The sequence below is a fragment of the Salvelinus fontinalis genome, chromosome 26 (assembly GCF_029448725.1).
Source record: "Salvelinus fontinalis isolate EN_2023a chromosome 26, ASM2944872v1, whole genome shotgun sequence".
Classification (NCBI taxonomy): domain Eukaryota; kingdom Metazoa; phylum Chordata; class Actinopteri; order Salmoniformes; family Salmonidae; genus Salvelinus; species Salvelinus fontinalis.
In genome coordinates, this window is record NC_074690.1 from 14462011 (window position 1) to 14483357 (window position 21347).

Below are 21347 nucleotides of genomic sequence, written 5' to 3' on the forward strand. Positions count from 1 at the left end.
AAAAGGTCAAATATATCTAAAATAACTGTCATTTACAGTTGAAGTCGGAAGTTTACATACACCTTAGCCAAATGCATTTAAACTCAGCTTTTCACAATTCCTGACATGTAATCCTAGTAAAAATGATCTGTCTTATGTCAGTTAGGATCATCACTTTATTTTCAGAATGTGAAATGTCAGAATAATAGAAGAGAGAATGATTTATTTCAGCATTTATTTCTTTCATCACATTCCCAGTGGGTCAGAAGTTTACATACACTCAATTAGTATTTGGTAGCATTGCCTTTAAATTGTTTAACTTGGGTCAAACGTTTCGGGTAGCCTTCCACAAGCTTCCCACAATAAGTTGGGTGAATTTTGGCCCATTCCTCCTGAAAGAGCTGGTGTAACTGAGTCAGGTTTGTAGGCCTCCTTGCTTGCACACTCTTTTTCAGTTCTGCCTACAAATTTTCTACAGGCTTGAGGTCAGGGCTTTGTGATGGCTACTCCAATACCTTGCCTTTGTTGTCCTTAAGCCATTTTGCCACAACTTTAGAAGTATGCTTGGGGTCATTGGCCATTTGGAAGACCCATTTGCGACCAAGCTTTAATTTCCTGACTGATGTCTTGAGATGTTGCTTCAATATATCCACATAATTTTCTTTCCTCATGATGCCCTCTATTTTGTGAAGTGCACCAGTCCCTCCTGCAGCAAAGCACCCCCACAACATGATGCTGCCACCCCCGTGCTTCACGGTTGGGATGGTGTTCTTCAGCTTGCAAGCATCCCCCTTTTTCCTCCAAGCATAACGATGGTCATTATGGCCAAACACTTCCATTTTTGTTTCATCAAACCAGAGGTCATTTCTCCAAAAAGTACGATCTTGTAACGCCCTGACCTTAGAGAGCCTTTTTATGTCTCTCTTTTGGTTTGGTCAGGGTGTGATTTGGGTGGGCATTTCTATGTTTTGTATTTCTTTGTGTTTGGCCGAGTATGGTTCCCAATCAGAGGCAGCTGTCTATCGTTGTCTCTGATTGGGGATCATACTTAGGCAGCCCTTTTCCCTCCTTCTGAGTGGGATCTTGTTCTTTGTTTGTGTGCAGGTAGTTTGCACAACGAAGCTGTTCGGTCGTTGTATTCTTTGTTGTTTTGTCTTTTCTAAAGTTTCACTTCGTTAATAAATTATGTGGAACTCAAAGAACGCTGTGCCTTGGTCTCATGCTTCCGATGACACACGTTACAGATCTTTGTCCCCATGTGCAGTTGCAATCCGTAGTCTGGCTTTTTATGGCGGTTTTGGAGCGGTGACCTCTTCTTTGCTGAGCGGCCTTTCGGGTTCTGTCGATATAGGACTCGTTTTACTGTCGATATAGATACTTTTGTACCCGTTTCCTCCAGCATCTTCACAAGGTCCTTTGCCGTTGTTTTGGGATTGATTTGCACTTTTCGCATGAAAGTACGTTCATCTCTAGGAGACAGAACGCGTCTCCTTCCTGAGCGGTATGACGGCTGCGTGGTCCCATGGTGTTTATACTTGCGTACTATTGTTTGTACAGATGAAAGTAGTACCTTCAGACGTTTGGAAATTGCTCCCAAGGATGAACCAGAGTTGTGGAGGTCTACAATTTTTTTTCTGAGGTCTTGGCTGATTTCTTTAGATTTTCCCATGATGTCAAGCAAAGAGGCAGTGAGTTTGAAGGTAGGCCTTGAAATACATCCACAGGAACACCTCCAATTGACTCAAATGATGTCAATTAGCCTATCAGAAACTTCTAAAGCCATGACATCGTTTTCTGGAATTTTCCAAGCTGTTTAAAGGCACAGTCAACTTAGTATATGTAAACTTCTGACCAACTGGAATTGTGATACAGTGAATTATAAGTGAAATAATCTGTCTGTAAACAATTGTTGGAAAAATTACTTGTGTCATGCACAAAGTAGATGTCCTAACCGACTTGCCAAAACTATAGTTTGTTAACAAGAAATCTGTGGAGTGGTTGAAAAACAAGTTTTAATGATTACAACCTAAATGTATGTAAACTTCCGACTTCAACTGTATATTTACAATTCCCTTATCCAAATGAATTACTAATTTACTTAGGTCTTATCATGTGCTCTTGTGAAGTTGAAATTTACAGTGCATGGAGAAGGGTGTATTTCTAAACAGTAGGTTCCCTAAATGTTCTTCATGCACAGTGGTGGAATTTTGTATTTTTATTTAACTAGGCAAGTCAGTTAAGAGCACATTCTCATTGACAGCCTAGGAACAGTGTGTTAACTGCCTTGTTCAGGGGCAGAACAACAATTTTTTACCTTGTAGGCTCAGGGATTTGATCTGGCATCCTTTCGGTTACTAGTCCAACACTCTAACCACTAGGCTTCCTGCCGCCCCATTAAGTTATGGTAGACACACATCCGCTACAACTAAGAATACGCATAGAGAATCACGTTCCATTTAGCGCGCTTAACTCTGGTCGGAATGTAACTAGCTAGCAGCTAGCTAAGCCCCTGGCGATGTCAACACGTTTTCCAACTCAATAAAATGTACAAATCAAAGTTTATTGGTCACGTATACAGTTTAGCAGATGTTATGGCGGGTGTTACTAGCGCCTAACAATGCAGTAACATGTCAAACAGTTACACAAATAATACTTTAAAAAAAAGTACAACAAGAAATCAAGACATTTCGGAACGAATGCAACTAACAACCCAATAGCACTGTAACAGTAATCCAATCTATACGCATCTACACCAGATTAATTTACACAAGATATACTAGGAATGATATGTACAACAGTAGATATATTAGAGTGAGCTATGTCAAGAATCCAGTCTTTAAATAAATATGTGTAACTAAAATGCAATGTACAGTAGTAGAAATATTAGAATGAGCGAGAATACAGTACATTAAAACATAGTTGCTATCTCACAATTTTAAGACTTACAATGTTTTTTTTCTCCTTCACATTATGAGCCTTTAACACGGGACAAATGACTTTCTTTTCATTTTGGCTGCACAGGGTTAGGGTTAGGGTTGACCCAAATATGGGTAACTGTATACTTGGAGTGTGTCTGAAAGTGGGCGTTGAAAAAGTTGTGGGTGGATCAACAGCAATGGGTGTAGCATCAGTGCTTGATTATTGGATAGACCGTCCATAGCCAGGTGCACCGTGGGTCAGCTTAATGTTTACATAGCAGGTTAAGAGAATTAACTAGGCAGGTTAGGAGAATTAACGTAGCAGGTTAGGAGAATTAACTAGGCAGGTTAGGAGAATTAACGTAGCAGGTTAGGAGAATTAACGTAGCAGGTTAGGAGAATTAACGTAGCAGTTTAGGAGAATTAACGAAGCAGGTTAGGAGAATTAACGTAGCAGGTTAGGAGAATTAACGTAGCAGTTTAGGAGAATTAACGTGGCAGGTTAGGAGAATTAACGTAGCAGGTTAGGAGAATTAACGTAGCAGTTTAGGAGAATTAACGTAGCAGGTTAGGAGAATTAACGTAGCAGGTTAGGATAATTAACGTAGCAGGTTAGGAGAATTAACGTAGCAGGTTAGGATAATTAACGTAGCAGGTTAGGATAATTAACGTGGCAGGTTAGGAGAAGGAAGTTATGGTTAGGAAAACGGTTAGCCTTAGCTAAATTGCTACAGTTGGCAACAATCGACTCATTGTGCAGCCTAATCAGCCACGCAAAACGGTCTTGAGTGGCAACAAATCTGCCCAATTAGATGATTTGCTTTCCATACACCCACTTCTGTTGATCTTTCCACTTCTGTTGACACGCCCACTTTCAGACACTCCATGAAATCAGTTAACCATGCCTCCAGCCACAGGAGGAGCATGTACTGATTTAATTGGACGGATGTAGCATTCCGTCAACTTTGAGAAAAACTACTTAGTTGTGCCTGTTGTTCGCACGTGTATCTGCCCTCTCATTGGCTACAATGGTCCCACTTGATCTCGCCCGCCTTGAATCATTGAGGACATGTATTTCCATTGTTAGATCGTTCACTTGGCTATCTTGTTGTCAATATAATAGATAATCTTTGAGTCAAAATGAAAGCAACTGGTTTCTGTCTCTCTTAATTTGTCCTGGGTCGTAACGTGCAAATATTGAAGTTGCTAACATTCTTAACTAAATTATTTTGTTTTGCAACGTATACTGACCGAGTTGTAAAATGTGTTGACAATGTCCAAGGGGCTTAGCTAATGTAGCTAGCTAGCTAACGTTGCATTAGTGAATAAGGGAGAAACGCTAGCTAACTTTACCACCGCGTGTTAGTACGTTTTACTCAATAAATAGTTATTGCTAGCTATGAGTCTGAAATGGGGAATTGAATTTGAATATTTTGAATATTAATTTTTGTTAGATCTATTCAACTGAAAGTCAACTGAAAAATGTCAATAGTAGGACTCTTCGGCGATGTCGTTAGCAATTGTTTTCTGTACTAGCTAGCAAGCTAATGTTACATCTGGAAAATGGAAAGAAAATTTTCATATTTCCTTTAACATTCTATGGTAAAAGGATATCTGTATTATTTTTGATAAGTGAGGCATGTTTAAAAATGCTTTATAAATGCAGAAATCACAGTTCAATTGAGTATAGGCTTAACTGAATAAACAATAGAGACAAAATGCAATATGGCATTTTGTTAAATAGTTTGGTGTATGGCCTCGTCTCTGAGGAATGCTCCTCAGAGCCAGATGCTGAGGACAGGTAGCCCTTTGCTGGGCGGCTGGCATCGAACCCCCCCCCCCCCCCCCCCCCCCCCCACACACACACACAGCGGAGCAATGGCTCGTTCTAAAGATTGAAAACAATGATCATTCGATGTGAAAGATGTGAAGAATAGAACAAAACTGCAACTCTGCTGTAATGGAAAATATTTTATGAAATGTATATTAAAACGGCCAACGTATTAACGTTTCGACAGACAAGCTGTCTTCATCAGGGTATAATGACAAACACTGTGAGACATTTATATAGTGTCAGGTGACAGACACAGGTGTCTGTAATCAGGGCCAGTAGTGGCCATGATTCTCATATATTAAAATAGCATACAAAAAACATTAATGGATAGCGTACAATCATAGATACAATTTTCATAGATTACAATTTACAAACATTTACAATAGCAAAATCACAATATTCGCAAGAATGGCTTCAGATCAAAGTCTACATTGAGACCGAAGGGAGCAAGGGTCTTTAAAGTAAAAGATCCAGGCAGCCTCTCATTTTAACAATACATTGTCGAGGTCACCACCTCTCCTAGGGAGGGTGACATGTTCGATGCCAAAATCGAGTGGCCTGCTTCCAAAAAGTGAGCCGCAACTGGGTAAGTCGTGTTTTTGCACCTAATGGTGCTACGATGTTCCGAGATACATACTTTTAACTTGCGCTTTGTTTTACCCACATAATTTTTTACCACAAGGACAAGTTATAAGATAAATAACTGCCTTGTTAGAGCACGTGATAACACCTTTGATTGGGATCTGTTTGCCTGTTTGGGGGTGTTTGAAGGATCTACATTTATAAGTTGCCATTGCATTGAGCACAGCTTGTAGTTTCCATCCAATAGGGGGCGCAAATAGACGTGCAGGGATATCTTGCGGTGGTAACTCAGAGTTTACCAATTGATCTCTGAGGTTTCTGCCCCGCGAGAATGCGACCAAGGGAAGGTCCGAAAACACATTACCGATACTATCATCGGATCTTAGAATGTGCCAATGTTTGTGAACGATTCCTTTCATATTTATTTTTATTTTTTAATTATTTATTGAATATTCAAAACATACAATATACTTGCAGTGAAGCCGCTCAACAACTACATCATACCAGTCATCCAACAGACTCCCATTCAGAGCGACACACAGAAGCATCCAGGGTCAATGCCCTGCTCAAGTGCATGTTGACAGATCTCCCACCAGACCAAAAACGTGAAACCAAACCCTCCAAGATCCCCCCCACAGTTCCCCAATAGCTGTCCCTCAACCATTCGAGACCCCTCCCACCGTCCCTCCCCAGGAAGAAAATAAAAAATGCAATTAATTCCATTCCTCCCCAAGAAACCCCCAATGCACCAACAACCAAGAGAATGAACCCCCAACCCCAAGAACCCCCCAATGCACCAACAACCAAGAGAACGAACTAAAGAGAAAAAAGGAAAAGACAGAAGAAAACAGCAAACAATGTAATTAAAAATTATAATAATACATTTAAAACCAAGGACATCAAGGACAACTAAAATCATAACAGCAATGCCAACTGTATATGTTTGTGTGCATGTCTGGCCCTATTACATGTATGTGTGTGTTCTTGTATGTGTTTATTTGAATGAGAGTGTGTGTGTATGCATGTGTGCAAACACCAGCACGGCATCAGCCTCAGGCAAACCGGCATTAGTTGTAAAAACACTGCCACGTAGTGTCATTCAAATGTATTTTTTATTATGATTTATTTTGACTTCATTTTTGACTTTTATTTTTGACCATCATTCTATCTCTCACACAGCAACTCCACTCTCACTTGTCTCCTGTCACGTCGTGTGTGTAGGTGGCAGGGAAGTCAGGCGCAGGAGAATCGAACTTGGTATGAATGGAGTAGTTTAATTAATCATTTTAAAAAACACAGCTCCAAAACCATCTTACATAATAAAGGCAAAGTGGGTACGAGGACCCTTCGTGCACCAATATAAACACAAGCATGAAAAAACAAACAATCTCTGACAAGGACATGAGGGGAAACAGAGGGTTAAATACACAACAGGTAATGAATGGGATTGGAACCAGGTGTGTAGGGAGACGAGACAAAACCAACGGAAAATGAAAAATGGATCAATGATGGCTAGAACACCGGTGACGTCGAACGCCGAGCACCGCCTGAACAAGGAGAGGCATCGACTTCGGCAGAAGTCGTGACATCTCCAATTCCACATCCCAACCCTCAGCTTCCCTCAGCCCATCCCATCTATCTCTGCTGCTGGCCACCCACTTCGGGTTTCTACGCAACACATATCTTTCAACTTAACTGTGATGTTAAATGTACAATTTCAATCTATCTAATCGAATAGAATCCACAGATTGCGAGTTGAAGATAAATACTTTTACTAATAGTATTGGTGTATTATTAATTGACTGACCCGGTCTCTCCAGATCTCCTAACAGTATATGGTCTATGTGTCACACCCTGGCCTTTGTTATATTGATTTTCTTTATTAGTTTAGTTAGGTCAGGGTGTGACATGGGGGATGTTTGTGTGTTTTGTCTAGTTTAGGGTGTGTGTATTGTTTAGGGGGTGTTGTATAGTGTATGGGGTTGTGTTCAGTAGAGAGGTTTAGGAAAGTCTATGGTTGCCTGATTTGGTTCTCAATCAGAGACAGCTGTTTATTGTTGTCTCTGATTGGGAGCCATATTTAAGGCAGCCATAGGCTTTAGGTGATTGTGGGTAATTGTCTATGTTGAACGTTAGTAGTTTGTGTGTGCACTTTCGTTTATAGCTTCACGGTCGTTTATTGTTTTTGTTAGTTTTGTAAAAGTGTTTCGTGTTATGTCTTCGTATAATAAAAGGAAGATGTATGTCTCTCACGCTGCGCCTTGGTCCGCTTATTATGACGATCGTGACACTTTGGTCAATTTAAGATCAATGCTATGCATTTTCAGCCTTTCCTGAACCTGAGACCAGAAACAGGCTACCTGAAGGCAATACCAAAATAAATGGTCTATTGATTCTGTATCAAACAAAATCTGCTGAGCTTTGATGATTTTATGCCACAAATATTCAACATTTTTTTGGTGGCAAGAGTTCTGTATAATGATTTTAGCTGATTCCCTTAATAATTTGTTCCGAGCACTTTTGGTTTGAATTTTCTCAATGGCAGTATTAATCTGACCATTTTTGTACCCCCTCTCCTTGAATTTTCTTTGAGTCTCAGCCATATTTCTGTCGAAATCTGATTATTTTTTTTACAATTTCTTTTGATTCGACAGAATTGGCTGTAGGGCAAACTGTTTTTCAAGGAAAGTGGGTGACAACTATCAGCCCTAAACAAACTGTTACGATCAATATACCATTTCCAAATAATGATGTTAGGCAAGATAAATATTGTAACTTTTCAATAAAGCCAAACACCAGAATCAAATGTTTGCTGATGTGTGTCGATGAAGTGCTACGTATGAACATAGAACCCAACCATACACACTGTAATGCGATTTATATGATATAATGAGACTTTTGCTTTGCTTCGAAACCCAGGCATGCGTGCATGCAGTAATACGAAGCGACGGGGACAGATAAGAGATAGGCTTGAGGGGAAAGATAACACCTTCATATTACATGCAGTAATACGAAGCGACGGGGACAGATAAGAGATAGGCTTGAGGGGAAAGATAACACCATATTACATGCAGTAATACGAAGCGACGGGGACAGATAAGAGATAGGCTTGAGGGGAAAGATAACACCTTCATATTACATGCAGTAATACGAAGCGACGGGGACAGATAAGAGATAGGCTTGAGGGGAAAGATAACACCATATTACATGCAGTAATACGAAGCGACGGGGACAGATAAGAGATAGGCTTGAGGGGAAAGATAACACCATATTACATGCAGTAATACGAAGCGACGGGGACAGATAAGAGATAGGCTTGAGGGGAAAGATAACACCATATTACATGCAGTAATACGAAGCGACGGGGACAGATAAGAGATAGGCTTGAGGGGAAAGATAACACCTTCATATTACTTGAGAAAGGAGAGAAGTGAAAACAGCTAAAGGGTTGAAGAGGAGGGAAAGAGAATGATGTGGAGCAGAGAAGGGGTCGAATATATATTAGCATAAAGAGAAGGGATTGAGTGTTAGTGAGAGCTATCACGATAGTGCCTCAGGAAACTGATTTAGAATGCTTAAGCCTGAGGCTATAGTGATTAGGGTGAAAAGACCGGATCAGAAAAAAGCTAAATCACGTGAAGGAATAAAAGCGATAGGTGTTGTGAAATCGCCATTAGAAGGAAACAATGGAAAACCAGTAAGAAGATTCACGAAGACGTCAATGCGGATGGTAACCGCCTTGTCTGAGGGCTGTGTGCATATACTGTAGAATAGGAAATAGCAGGTAGTTTAGTAGTGAGATTAATAGTGTTGTGTTGCGATGAAGGAGAGTCGTGCTGCGTAAATGACATGGTAATAGGAAATACAATTATTTCCATGACAAAAAAATATTATAAAAAAAAAAGAAGCAATTTTTCACTGACCAATATAAATATTTTCAAATATATGCAACTTAAAAGTTTTACATCATGAAATTTCAACCTGAAAGCTTCTGGACATCACAGCAATTTTGAGGGAATCCTATTTGAGTCAGAAAAAGATACTCATATGACAGGTGAGATATACAAAATATTGCAGAGAGCCTATCCAACTTAGAATCGCTTAGGAAAAAATATGAACTATTGGAACCAAGACTTAAAAAGAACTGATATTGGAGAACTGAAGTTGGAGAGAGTGTTGGAACATAATAAACACAATTACAGTTAACTAAAATGTACACTTAATCTAGTATAAACTAATATATAGAATTAAATATACAAGAGACAAAATTCACAAATTCTACAGCACAACGGCAGAGTCATGTCTTAAGTGTAAAACTAACAATGACTCAATGATTCATGCCTTCTGGGAGTGCTATGAAGTCCTAAAGTTATGGGCAGAGTTAGAAAGCTGGCTGTCAGAAGTTTTACAATGTAAATTTACTTTTAATCCATCTATCTGCATATTTGAAGACATGGCATATGGGGGTGTGGTAAGATACCCAATGGGTTGGACAATATTATTTTAGTCAATTATTGTAGAAGCTATTACTTAAATACTGAAAGTCAAATGATAGCCCAACGTTAAGAGAATGGAAGGATCAAATGCTTTATTATTTAAAGCTGCAATATGTAACTTTATGGGCGACCTGACCAAATCCACATAGAAATGTGGGATATAGATCTCTCATTCTCAGTGGTGGAAAAAGTACCTAATTGTCATACTTGAGTAAAAGTAAAGATACCTTAATTGAAAATGACTCAAGTAAAAGTGAAAGTCACCCAGTAAATGACTTATTGAGTAAAAGTCTAAAAGCATTTGGTTTTAAAAATACTTAAGTATCAAAAGTAAATGTATAAATAATTTCAAATTCCTACTATTAATCAAACCAGACGGCAACATTTTCATGTTTTTTAAATGTACAGGTAGCCAGGGGTACACTCCAACACTCAGACATCATCTACAAACGAAGCATTTGTGTTTAATGAGTCTGCCACATCAGAGTAGGGATGACCAGGGATGTTCTTGCTTGTTTTGTCACCAACTGAAATTAGGCGAACTATTCACATTTTATCAACCAGGAAATGTCAGAGTGATATCTGCATAGTGCATCTTTAAATATTGAGAGAAATCTGGCTACAGACAGAAACAGCGCAACACAATTTGAAGTAAATGTTAAGTTGTCGGCTGTTTTTGTCTCGGTATGTTTTTTGTTTATTGTCAAAGGAAGAAAAAGGTGGATGTGAAATAAAATATTACAAAAAAATAATATGACTGGGCAAAGATGGCATGAGACAAAGCAACCAGGCTTAATGTTTGCTGCCATAATGTGATTTGCTTGGTGTGCGATGAGTTGAGGCCCACTATAGAATGACCAATTATCCATCATGTAAACCAATGAACTGCAGACTACTGAACCTGAAAATCCCACAAAAAGTATACGGATGGGAAGCATCTATAGTAAAACACATAATGAGTTCTGAGATCAGACACTGCTGCAACAACCGTTGTAAAAGTGTTATGGAAACTGGGTGCTAACCAAGAACGTGCAGGTGACAGATGAACCCTGCACACTAGCAATAAGGGAACCGATGTGGTGAAACCCATTGCTACGCTAGCCTTAATTTGCAAACAGAAAGTGGTTACCAAACTGTTAATTGGGTATGATGTTAGAAGCTTGAAGAGAAGCATTTCCCCGAATCAGTTCAGGCAAGATGTAACCCAGTTCTTAGAAACAGAAGCTCCACCTGTACCATTGAACACATTCATTACAATGATGACAAAAACATGAAAGTAGCATTAATAGGCTACAATAAGCTGAAGAAGTTCTTATTTGACATATTACTGTCAATGGCCACCCTGTCACTTGGTCTGCTGCTGGAGAATAGAAACATTACTTGAGATGGAACTGATCGTAAGGACTGGCTCAACATATCAAGTTATTGCAGAATACATTTGTTTATGACGAGATGAAATACAAATGAAATAAAAATACCTAATGTGATGACATTCCCAGAAATCGGGCACTAAAATTACTTAAAAAAAATATGTACAGCACCTTGTCAAAAGTTTGGACAACCTACTCATTCCAGGGTTTTTCTTTCTGGTTTACTATTTTCTACATTGTAGAATAATAGTGAAGACATCAAAACTATGAAATAACACATATGGAATCATGTAGTAACCCCAAGAAAGTGTTAAACAAATCAAAATATATTTTATATTTGAGATTCTTCAAAGTAGCCACCCTTTGCCTTGATGACTGCTTTGTCCACTCTTGGTATTCTCTCAAACAGCTTTATGAGGTAATCACCTGGAATGCATTTCAATTAACAGGTGTGCCTTATTAAAAGTTAGTTTGTGGAATTTCTTTCTTTCTTTATGCGTTTGTCACAACACAACTGATTGACTCAAGGTATTCAGAAGATAGCCTATTTGGTAAAAGACCAAGTCAATATTATGGCAAGAACAGCTCAAATAAGCAAAGAAAAACAACAGCCCATCATTACTTTAAGACATGAAGGTACGTCAATGCGGAACATTTCAATAACTTTTAAAGTTTCTTCAAGTGCAGTTGCAAAATCCATCAAGCGCTATGTTGAAACTGGCTCTCATGAGGACCGCCACAGGAAAGGAAGACCCAGAGTTACCTCTGCTGCAGAGGATGAGTTCATTAAAGTTACCAGCCTCAGAAATGGCAAGTAACAGACACATCTCAACATCAACTGTTCAGGGGAGACTGCGTGAATCAGGCCTTTATGTTCGAATTGCTTAAAAGAAACCACTACTAAAGGACACCAATAATAAGAAGAGACTTGCTTGGGCCAAGAAACACGAGCAATGGACATTAGACCGGTGGAAATCTGTCCTTTGGTCTGATGAGTCCAAATTTGAGATTTTTGGTTGAAACGCAGAGTAATAGAACGGATGATCTCTGCATGTGTAGTTCCAACCGTGAAGCATGGAGCAGGAGGTGTGATGGTGTGGGGGTGCTTTGCTGGTGACACTGTCAGTGATTTATTAAGAATTCAAGGAACACTTAACTAGTATGGCTACCACAACCTTCTACAGCGATATGCCATCCCACCTGGTTTGCGCATAGTGGGACTATCATTTGTTTTTCAACAGGACAATGACACAACACATCTCCAGGCTGTTTAAGTGCTAACAGTGCTAACAGTCAGTATATATATAATATGTGTGAAATGCTTGATAGTGTACGTGATATAAACAGAGAGGTCTACTTTCTTGGGGGACATGAATATTGACTGGTTTTCATCAAGCTCAAGAGGAAGCTTCTTACTGTAACCAGTGCCTGTAATCTGGTCCAGGTTATTAATCCAGGGTGTTTATAAGATCATCCACATGTATCGATCACATTTTTTCTAATGCTGTAGAACTCTGTTCTAAAGCTGTATCTGTACCCATTGGATGCAGTGATCACAATATAGTGGCTATATCCAGGAAAGCCAAAGTTCCAACAGTTGTGCCTAAAATAGTGTATAAGAGATCATACAAAATATTTTGCTGTGACTCTTATGTGGATGATGTTAAAAATATTTGTTGGTCTGATGTGATTAATGAGGAGCATCCAGACGCTGCACTTGATGAATTTATGAAATTGCTTCTTCCAATTTTTGCTAAACATGCACCTGTTAAGAAACTGACTGTTAGAACTGTTAAGGCTCCATGGATTGATGAGGAATTGAAAAACTGTATGGTTGAAAGAGATGGGGCAAAAAGAGTGGCTAATAAGTCTGGCTGCACATCTGACTGGCTGACTTACTGCAAATTGAGAAATTATGTGACTAAACTCAACAAAAAGAAGACAAAACTGTATTATGAAGCCAAGATCAATGATATAAGGAATGATGGAAAAAAACTTTGGAGAACTTTAAATTAAATTATGGGCAGAAAGACAAATTCATCACAAAACCATTTGATGTTGCCAATTATTTTAAAGGTTACTTCATTGGCAAAGTGGGCAAACTTAGGCAGGAAATGCAAACAACGAACAGTGAGCCATTGTATTCATGCATTAAAAAAACGAATTATAAAAGAAAATCATTGCAAGTTTGAATTTTGTAAAGTTAGTGTGGAAGAGGTGTAAAAATTATTGTTATTGATCAATAATGACTAACCTCCTGTAAATAAGAATTTGTACTTAACTGACTTGCCTAGTTAAATAAAGGTTAGATAATGTATATATATATATATGGGAACTCCTTCAAGACTGTTGAAAAAGCATTCCAGGTGAAGCTGTTTGAGAGAATGCCAAGAGTTTGCAAAGCTGTCATCAAGCCAAAGGGTGGGTACTTTGAAGAATCTAAAATATATTTTAAACGTTTAACACTTTTTTGGTTACTACATGATTCCATATTTGTTATTTAATAGTTTTGATGTCTTCACTATTATTCTACAATGTAGAAAATAGTCAAAATAAAGAAAACCCATTTTGACTGGTACTGTATATGTTCACATGCCTTATTTGATTGATTTCCCAGCGTTTTTCAAGTCAGAAGACAGCAATCCAGACCTTCCTAGGGCCATGTAAACGTCCTCTGCCGAATAAACTTGTATTTGCCTTCATCTGGTGGTCGGCTGCATCATTACATCGGTTTGTACAGTATCACTTCACTGCAGCGTTATGTCAAGAAAAACATTTATCCAGCTCGACTGCTTTATGGCACAGACATGGCAAAGCAATCGCTAAATTTGTCTCAAGCAGGCGGATCTATGATAAAGAATGTGACCTACACACTTACTTAAACCTAAAATAAGTAAATAAGTAATTTGGTGTGGAAGTCAATCATTTGTTTTACGGAAGCAGGCACATTGCATATGCTCAGAACGACAAAATCAATCCCTTTACATAGTCCTCTCCCCATGTCTATCGGAGGGATTTAGACGTTCACATATTTAACAGATAATGTCATGATATATTTGGTAAAGTAATTAAGAATGTGAAATATTTTGAGTATATGTTCCTAAAACAGATTAGAACTATATATGGATATATTATAAAGTATGAAATGGCTTATTCATTCAAAATGGTATTTTATCATATCATCATATTTGTATATGTTTTATAATTTACTTTTATTGTGTACTAGATCATATGGGTTGAAAATATTTTTTTTCTCAGAAATACAGTACCAGTGAAAAGTTTGGACACACCTACTCATTCAAGGGTTTTTCTTTATTTTTACATTTTTCTACATTGTAGAATTAATAGTGAAAACATCACAACGATGAAATAACACATATGGAATCATGCAGTAACCCCAAAAAACAAATCAAAAAATATTTTATATTTGAGATTCTTCAACGTAGCCAACCTTCACTTGATGATAGCTTTGCACAGTCTTGGCATTCTCACAACCAGCTACACCTGTAATGCTTTTACAAAAGTTTTTTATCCAAAAAAACTCCCTAGTCCTTGCCGATCACAAGCATACCCACCTTGTATGCAGGACATAAAGTTAATTTCTTTGCCACATTTTCTGCAGTTTTACTTTAGTGCCTTGTTGCATACAGGATGCATGTTTTTGAAATATTTGTATTCTGTACAGGCTTCCTTCTTTTCACTCTGTCATTTAGGTTAGTATTCTGGAGTAACTACAATGTTGTTCATCCATCTCAGTTTAAAGGCTGTGATAGGAGAAAGCTATGTAACTGTTTCAAAGTCACCATTGGTGAAATCCCTGAGCGGTTTCCTTCCTCTCCGGCAACTGAGTTATGAAGAACACCTGTTTCTTTGTAGTGACTGGGTGTATTGTTCCAAAGTGCAACTTCACCTTGCTAAAAGGGATATTCAATGTCTGATTTTTAATTTTAACCCATCTACCAATAGATGCCATTTTTTGCAAGGCATTGGAAAACCTTCCTGGTCTGTGTGGTTGAATCAGAATTCACTGCTTGACTGATGGACCTTACAGATAATTGTATATGTTGGCGACAGAGGTAGTCATTAAAAAATGATGTTAAACTCTACTATTTTGCACACAGTGAATCCATGCAACTTATTAAGTGAATTATCTCACAAACAGCAGGATCAGTACTGAAGAGCCTATTTGAACTGTTTGTCAAGGCATATATATTCTGAGCACCTGAATCACTGAACAATTCCATGTATTAAGGACATTATCCATTTCAAGTCACTAAGTATGTGTTAAAAATAAAGACTGGGTTGCTGTAGCGCTGCAAGCAGGGTTCGAACCTGCGCGGCGAGACCCCATTGGATTTCATATCCAACTCCTTAACCACTCGGCCATCGCGGCTTGCTATGTAAAATTACAGGCCTTAACCAGTCGGCCATCTCATCCTGTCCACTTTACTTCGGTAAAGACTAGACTATCTACTGAAGAGCCTATTTGCACTGTTTGTCAAGGAACACATATTCTGAGCACTTGAATCAAAGGACAAGTCCACGGTTTAAGGACATTATCCATATGACGTCCCCAATGACATGTGGCAAATAAAAACAGCTTTGTCAAAGCGCTGTGAGCAGGGTTCGAACCTGCGAGGGGAAACCCCAATGAATTTCAAATCCAACGCCTTAACCTCTCGGCCATCACAAGTTCTTCTGTTACCTACAACGCCTTAACCAGTCCTCTATCTCGTTCTGTCCATTTGACCTCTAAAGTGACCTGAATATCGCTGTTGAAGAGCTTACCTGAAATGTTTGTCATGGAAGATAAATTCTGAGCACTTGAATCAAAGGACATGTCCACGCATTATCCATATCAAGTCCCCAATGATATGTTACAAATAAAGACTGTATCGTCAAGAGTTCAAACCTGCGCTGGGAGAACCCATTGGATTTCGAGTCCAACGCTTCAACCACTCGGCAATCAAAGCTTTCTTAGGTAGATCACACAAGGACAAAAGTATCCAAATTCAACTGCCTAATTGAAATATTTTCAAGCAAAGTAGAATAAGCTGTTTTCTTAGCACTTCAATCGTTGGACGAGCCCATAAAATAAGGACAATTCAAATTCAGAAGAGATAGATCCAATTATTACAGGTCTACTTTATCATCACCCTGTAAGCAGAGTTGAAAACTGTACAGGGAGAACACATTTGATGTCAATTCCAATGCTGAAACCACTTGGCCATCGCAGCAGAAGGAATCTAAGGAAAGTGATGAGGAGAAAGCAGAAGTGGGTTATCCGCTTCGAGCAAGGTAAGAACATGGGTGGGGAGACCCCATTGAAATTCAGGTCCAACGTCGAAAGACGCTCGTCCAACGATTGAAGTGCCCAGAAAATAGCTTATTTTACTTTGCTTGAAAATATTTCAATTAGGCAGTTGAATTTGGATACTTTTGTCCTTGTGTGATCTACCTAAGAAAGCTTTGATTGCCGAGTGGTTTGACAAAGGTGTCTTTATTTGCCACATGTCATTGGGGACGTCATATGGATAACGTCCTGAAACCGTGGACTTGTCCTTTGATTCAAATGCTCAGAATATGTGTTCCTTGACAAACAGTTCAAATAGGCTCTTCAGTAGATAGTCTAGTCTTTACAGAAGTAAAGTGGCCAGGATGAGATGGCCGACTGGTTAAGGCCTGGAATTTTATGGATAAGGCCTGGACATGTCCTTTGATTCAAGTGCTCAGAATTTACCTTCCATGACAAACATTTCAGGTAAGCTCTTCAACAACGATATTCAGGTCACTTTAGAGGTAAAATAGACAGAACGAGATAGAGGACTGGTTAAGGCGTTGTAGGTAACAGAAGACGCTGTGATGACCGAGAGGTTAAGGCGTTGGATTCGAAATCCAATGGGGTTTCCCGCGCAGGGTCGAACCCTGCTCACAGCGCTTTGACAAAGCTGTCTTTTTTTGCCACATGTCAGGGACGTGATATGGATAATGTCCTTAAACCGTGGACTTGTCCTTTGATTCAAGTGCTCAGAATATGTGTTCCTTGACAAACATTTCAAATAGGCTCTTCAGTAGATAGTCTAGTCTTTACAGAAGTAAAGTGGACAGGATGAGATGGCCGACTGGTTAAGGCCTCGAAGTTTACATAGCAAGCTGCGATGGCCGAGTGGTTAAGGTGTTGGACTTGAAATCCGTTGAGGTCTCCACGCGCAGGTTCGAACCCTGCTTGCAGAGGCAATGGCAAAACTGTCTTTATTTTTAACATATACTTAGTGACTTGATATGGATAATGTCCTTAATACATGGAATTGTTCAGTGATTCAGGTGCTCAGAATATATTTGCCTTGACAAACAGTTAAAATAGGGTCTTCAGTACAGATACTGTTGTTTCTGTTAGAATTATGTTGGAAATACTGAGAGCCAGGTGGTTAAGTCCTCAGACTTGAAACCCAATTGGGTCTCCCTGCTCTTTTTCAAAATCTTATTCTCAGTGAATAGTCCACTTGTACTTTCTCTGGACATAGTTTTTTGACTTGCACATTAAACTTCCAAACTTCACAGCTTGCGAAATAAGATCAATTTGTCGTGCCATCAAGTTGACCATTTTACACCAATGATGTCTGTTTCCAAATCCCAATCCCTTTACTTGCATTCCAACAGCTGCAATGGCCGAGTTCTTTCGACGTTGGACCTGAATTTCAATGGGGTCTCCCCACCCATGTTCTTACCTTGCTCGAAGCGTATAGCCCACTTCTGCTTTCTCCTCATCACTTTCCGTAGATTCCTACTGCTGCGATGGCCAAGTGGTTTCAGCATTGGAATTGACATCAAATGTGTTCTCCCTGTACAGTTTTCAACTCTGCTTACAGGGTGATGATAAAGTAGACCTTTAATTATTGGATCTATCTCTTCTGAATTTAAATGTCCTCATTTTATGGGCTCGTCCAACGATTGAAGTGCTCAGAAAATAGCTTATTTTACTTTGCTTGAAAATATTTCAATTAGGTAGTTGAATTTGGATACTTTTGTCCTTGTGTGATCTACCTAAGAAAGCTTTGGTTGCCGAGTGGTTGAAGCGTTGGACTCGAAATCCAATGGGTTCTCCCAGCGCAGGTTTCAACTCTTGACGATCCAGTCTTTATTTGTAACATATCATTGGGGACTTGATATGGATAATGCCTGGACATGTCCTTTGATTAAAGTGCTCAGAATTTATCTTCCATGACAAAATTTTCAGGTAAGCTCTTCAACAACGATATTCAGGTTACTTTAGAGGTAAAATAGACAGAACGAGATAGAGGACTGGTTAAGGCGTTGTAGGTAACAGAAGACGCTGTGATGGCCGAGAGGTTAAGCCGTTGGATTCGAAATCCAATGGGGTTTCCCCGCGCAGGTTCGAACCCTGCTCACAGCGCTTTGACAAAGCTGTCTTTATTTGCCACATGTCAGGGACGTGATATGGATAATGTCCTTAAACCGTGGACTTGACCTTTGATTCAAGTGCTCAGAATATGTGTTCCTTGACAAACAGTTCAAATAGGCTCTTCAGTAGATAGTCTAGTCTTTACTGAAGTAAAGTGGACAGGATGAGATGGCCGACTGGTTAAGGCCTGGAATTTTACATAGCAAGCTGCGATGGCCGAGTGGTTAAGGCGTTGGACTTGAAATCCAATGGGGTCTCCCCGCGCAGGTTCGAATCCTGCTTGCAGCGCAATGGCAAACCTGTCTTTATTTTTAACATATACTTAGTGACTTGATGTGGATAATGTCCTTAATACATGGAATTGTTCAGAGATTCAGGTGCTCAGAATATATTTGCCTTGACAAACAGTTAAAATAGGCTCTTCAGTACAGATACTGTTGTTTCTGTTAGAATTATGTTGGAAATACTGAGAGCCAGGTGGTTAAGTCCTCAGACTTGAAACCCAATTGGGTCTCCCTGCTCTTTTTCAAATTCTTATTCTCAGTGAATAGTCCACTTGTACTTTCTCTGGACATAGTTTTTTGACTTGCACATTAAACTTCCAAACTTCACAGCTTGCGAAATAAGAACAATATGTCGTGCCATCAAGTTGACCATTTTACACCAATGATGTCTGTTTCCAAATCCCAATCCCTTTACTTGCATTCCAACAGCTGCAATGGCCGAGTTCTTTCGACGTTGGACCTGAATTTCAATGGGGTCTCCCCACCCATGTTCTTACCTTGCTCGAAGCGTATAGCCCACTTCTGCTTTCTCCTCATCACTTTCCGTAGATTCCTACTGCTGCGATGGCCAAGTGGTTTCAGCATTGGAATTGACATCAAATGTGTTCTCCCTGTACAGTTTTCAACTCTGCTTACAGGGTGATGATAAAGTAGACCTTTAATAATTGGATCTATCTCTTCTGAATTTAAATGTCCTTATTTTATGGGCTCGTCCAACGATTGAAGTGCTCAGAAAATAGCTTATTTTACTTTGCTTGAAAATATTTCAATTAGGCAGTTGAATTTGGATACTTTTGTCCTTGTGTGATCTACCTAAGAAAGCTTTGATTGCCGAGTGGTTGAAGCGTTGGACTCGAAATCCAATGGGTTCTCCCAGCGCAGGTTTGAACTCTTGACGATCCAGTCTTTATTTGTAACATATCATTGGGGACTTGATATGGATAATGCCTGGACATGTCCTTTGATTCAAGTGCTCAGAATTTACCTTCCATGACAAACATTTCAGGTAAGCTCTTCAACAACGATATTCAGGTCACTTTAGAGGTAAAATGGACAGAACGAGATAGCGGACTGGTTAAGGCTTTGTAACTAACAGAAGAAGCTGTGATGGCCGAGAGGTTAAGGCGTTCGATTCGAAATCCAATGGGGTTTCCCCGCACAGGTTCGAACCCTGCTCACAGCGCTGTGACAAAGCTGTCTTTATTTGCCATATGTCAGGGACGTGATATGGATAATGTCCTTAAACCGTGGACTTGACCTTTGATTCAAGTGCTCAGAATATGTGTTCCTTGACAAACAGTTCAAATAGGCTCTTCAGTAGATAGTCTAGTCTTTACAGAAGTGGACATGATGAGATGGCCTACTGGTTAAGGCCTGGAATTTTACATAGCAAGCTGCGATGGCGGAGTGGTTAAGGCGTTGGACTTGAAATCCATTGGGGAATCCACGCGCAGGTTCGAACCCTGCTTGCAGCGCTATGGCAATTCTGTCTTTATTTTTAACATATCCTTAATGACTTGATATGGATAATGTCCTTAATACATGGAATTGTTCAGTGATTCAGGTGCTCAGAATATATTTGCCTTGACAAACAGTTAAAATAGGCTCTTCAGTACAGATACTGTTGTTTCTGTTAGAATTACGTTGGAAATACTGAGAGCCAGGTGGTTAAGTCCTCAGACTTGAAACCCAATTGAGTCTCCCTGCTCTTTTTCAAAATCTTATTCTCAGTGAATAGTCCACCTGTACTTTCTCTGGACATAGTTTTTTGACTTGCACATTAAACTTCCAAACTTCACAGCTTGCGAAATAAGATCAATATGTCGTGCCATCAAGTTGACCATTTTACACCAATGATGTCTGTTTCCAAATCCCAATCCCTTTACTTGCATTCCAACAGCTGCAATGGCCGAGTTCTTTCGACGTTGGACCTGAATTTCAATGGGGTCTCCCCACCCATGTTCATACCTTGCTCGAAGCGTATAGCCCACTTCTGCTTTCTCCTCATCACTTTCCGTAGATTCCTACTGCTGCGATGGCCAAGTGGTTTCAGCATTGGAATTGACATCAAATGTGTTCTCCCTGTACAGTTTTCAACTCTGCTTACAGGGTGATGATAAAGTAGACCTTTAATAATTGGATGTATCTCTTCTGAATTTAAATTTCCTTATTTTATGGGCTCGTCCAACGATTGAAGTGCTCAGAAAATAGCTTATTTTACTTTGCTTGAAAATATTTCAATTAGGCAGTTGAATTTGGATACTTTGGTCCTTGTGTGATCTACCTAAGAAAGCTTTGATTGCCGAGTGGTTGAAGCGTTTGACTCAAAATCCAATGGGTTCTCCCAGCGCAGGTTTGAACTCTTGACGATCCAGTCTTTATTTGTAACATATCATTGGGGACTTGATATGGATAATGCCTGGACATGTCCTTTGATTCAAGTGCTCAGAATTTACCTTCC

General features: G+C 39.4%; 1 protein-coding gene and 8 non-coding genes across 9 annotated transcripts in view; 7 read left to right on the forward strand and 2 right to left on the reverse strand.

Annotated features, from left to right (window-relative positions):
- Nucleotides 1-15490: 15490 nt before the first annotated feature.
- On the reverse strand, nucleotides 15491-15572 carry trnas-uga (transfer RNA serine (anticodon UGA)). Its single transcript has one exon. It is a non-coding gene; the product is annotated as a tRNA-Ser (tRNA).
- Nucleotides 15573-15790: 218 nt separating this feature from the next.
- trnas-uga (transfer RNA serine (anticodon UGA)) lies at nucleotides 15791-15873 on the reverse strand. The gene has a single exon. It is a non-coding gene; the product is annotated as a tRNA-Ser (tRNA).
- A 564-nt stretch (nucleotides 15874-16437) lies between these two features.
- Nucleotides 16438-21347, forward strand: part of LOC129824578 (probable G-protein coupled receptor 158) — a 134451-nt gene continuing 129541 nt past the window's right edge. The window contains exon 1 of the mRNA XM_055884269.1: nucleotides 16438-16477. Within this exon, the coding sequence (XP_055740244.1) occupies nucleotides 16438-16477 (40 nt within the window). The remainder of the gene's footprint in view (nucleotides 16478-21347) is intronic.
- On the forward strand, nucleotides 17036-17116 carry trnas-cga (transfer RNA serine (anticodon CGA)). The gene has a single exon. It is a non-coding gene; the product is annotated as a tRNA-Ser (tRNA).
- trnas-uga (transfer RNA serine (anticodon UGA)) lies at nucleotides 17332-17416 on the forward strand. Its single transcript has one exon. It is a non-coding gene; the product is annotated as a tRNA-Ser (tRNA).
- On the forward strand, nucleotides 18512-18593 carry trnas-cga (transfer RNA serine (anticodon CGA)). Its single transcript has one exon. It is a non-coding gene; the product is annotated as a tRNA-Ser (tRNA).
- On the forward strand, nucleotides 18809-18890 carry trnas-uga (transfer RNA serine (anticodon UGA)). The gene has a single exon. It is a non-coding gene; the product is annotated as a tRNA-Ser (tRNA).
- On the forward strand, nucleotides 19988-20069 carry trnas-cga (transfer RNA serine (anticodon CGA)). The gene has a single exon. It is a non-coding gene; the product is annotated as a tRNA-Ser (tRNA).
- On the forward strand, nucleotides 20280-20361 carry trnas-uga (transfer RNA serine (anticodon UGA)). The gene has a single exon. It is a non-coding gene; the product is annotated as a tRNA-Ser (tRNA).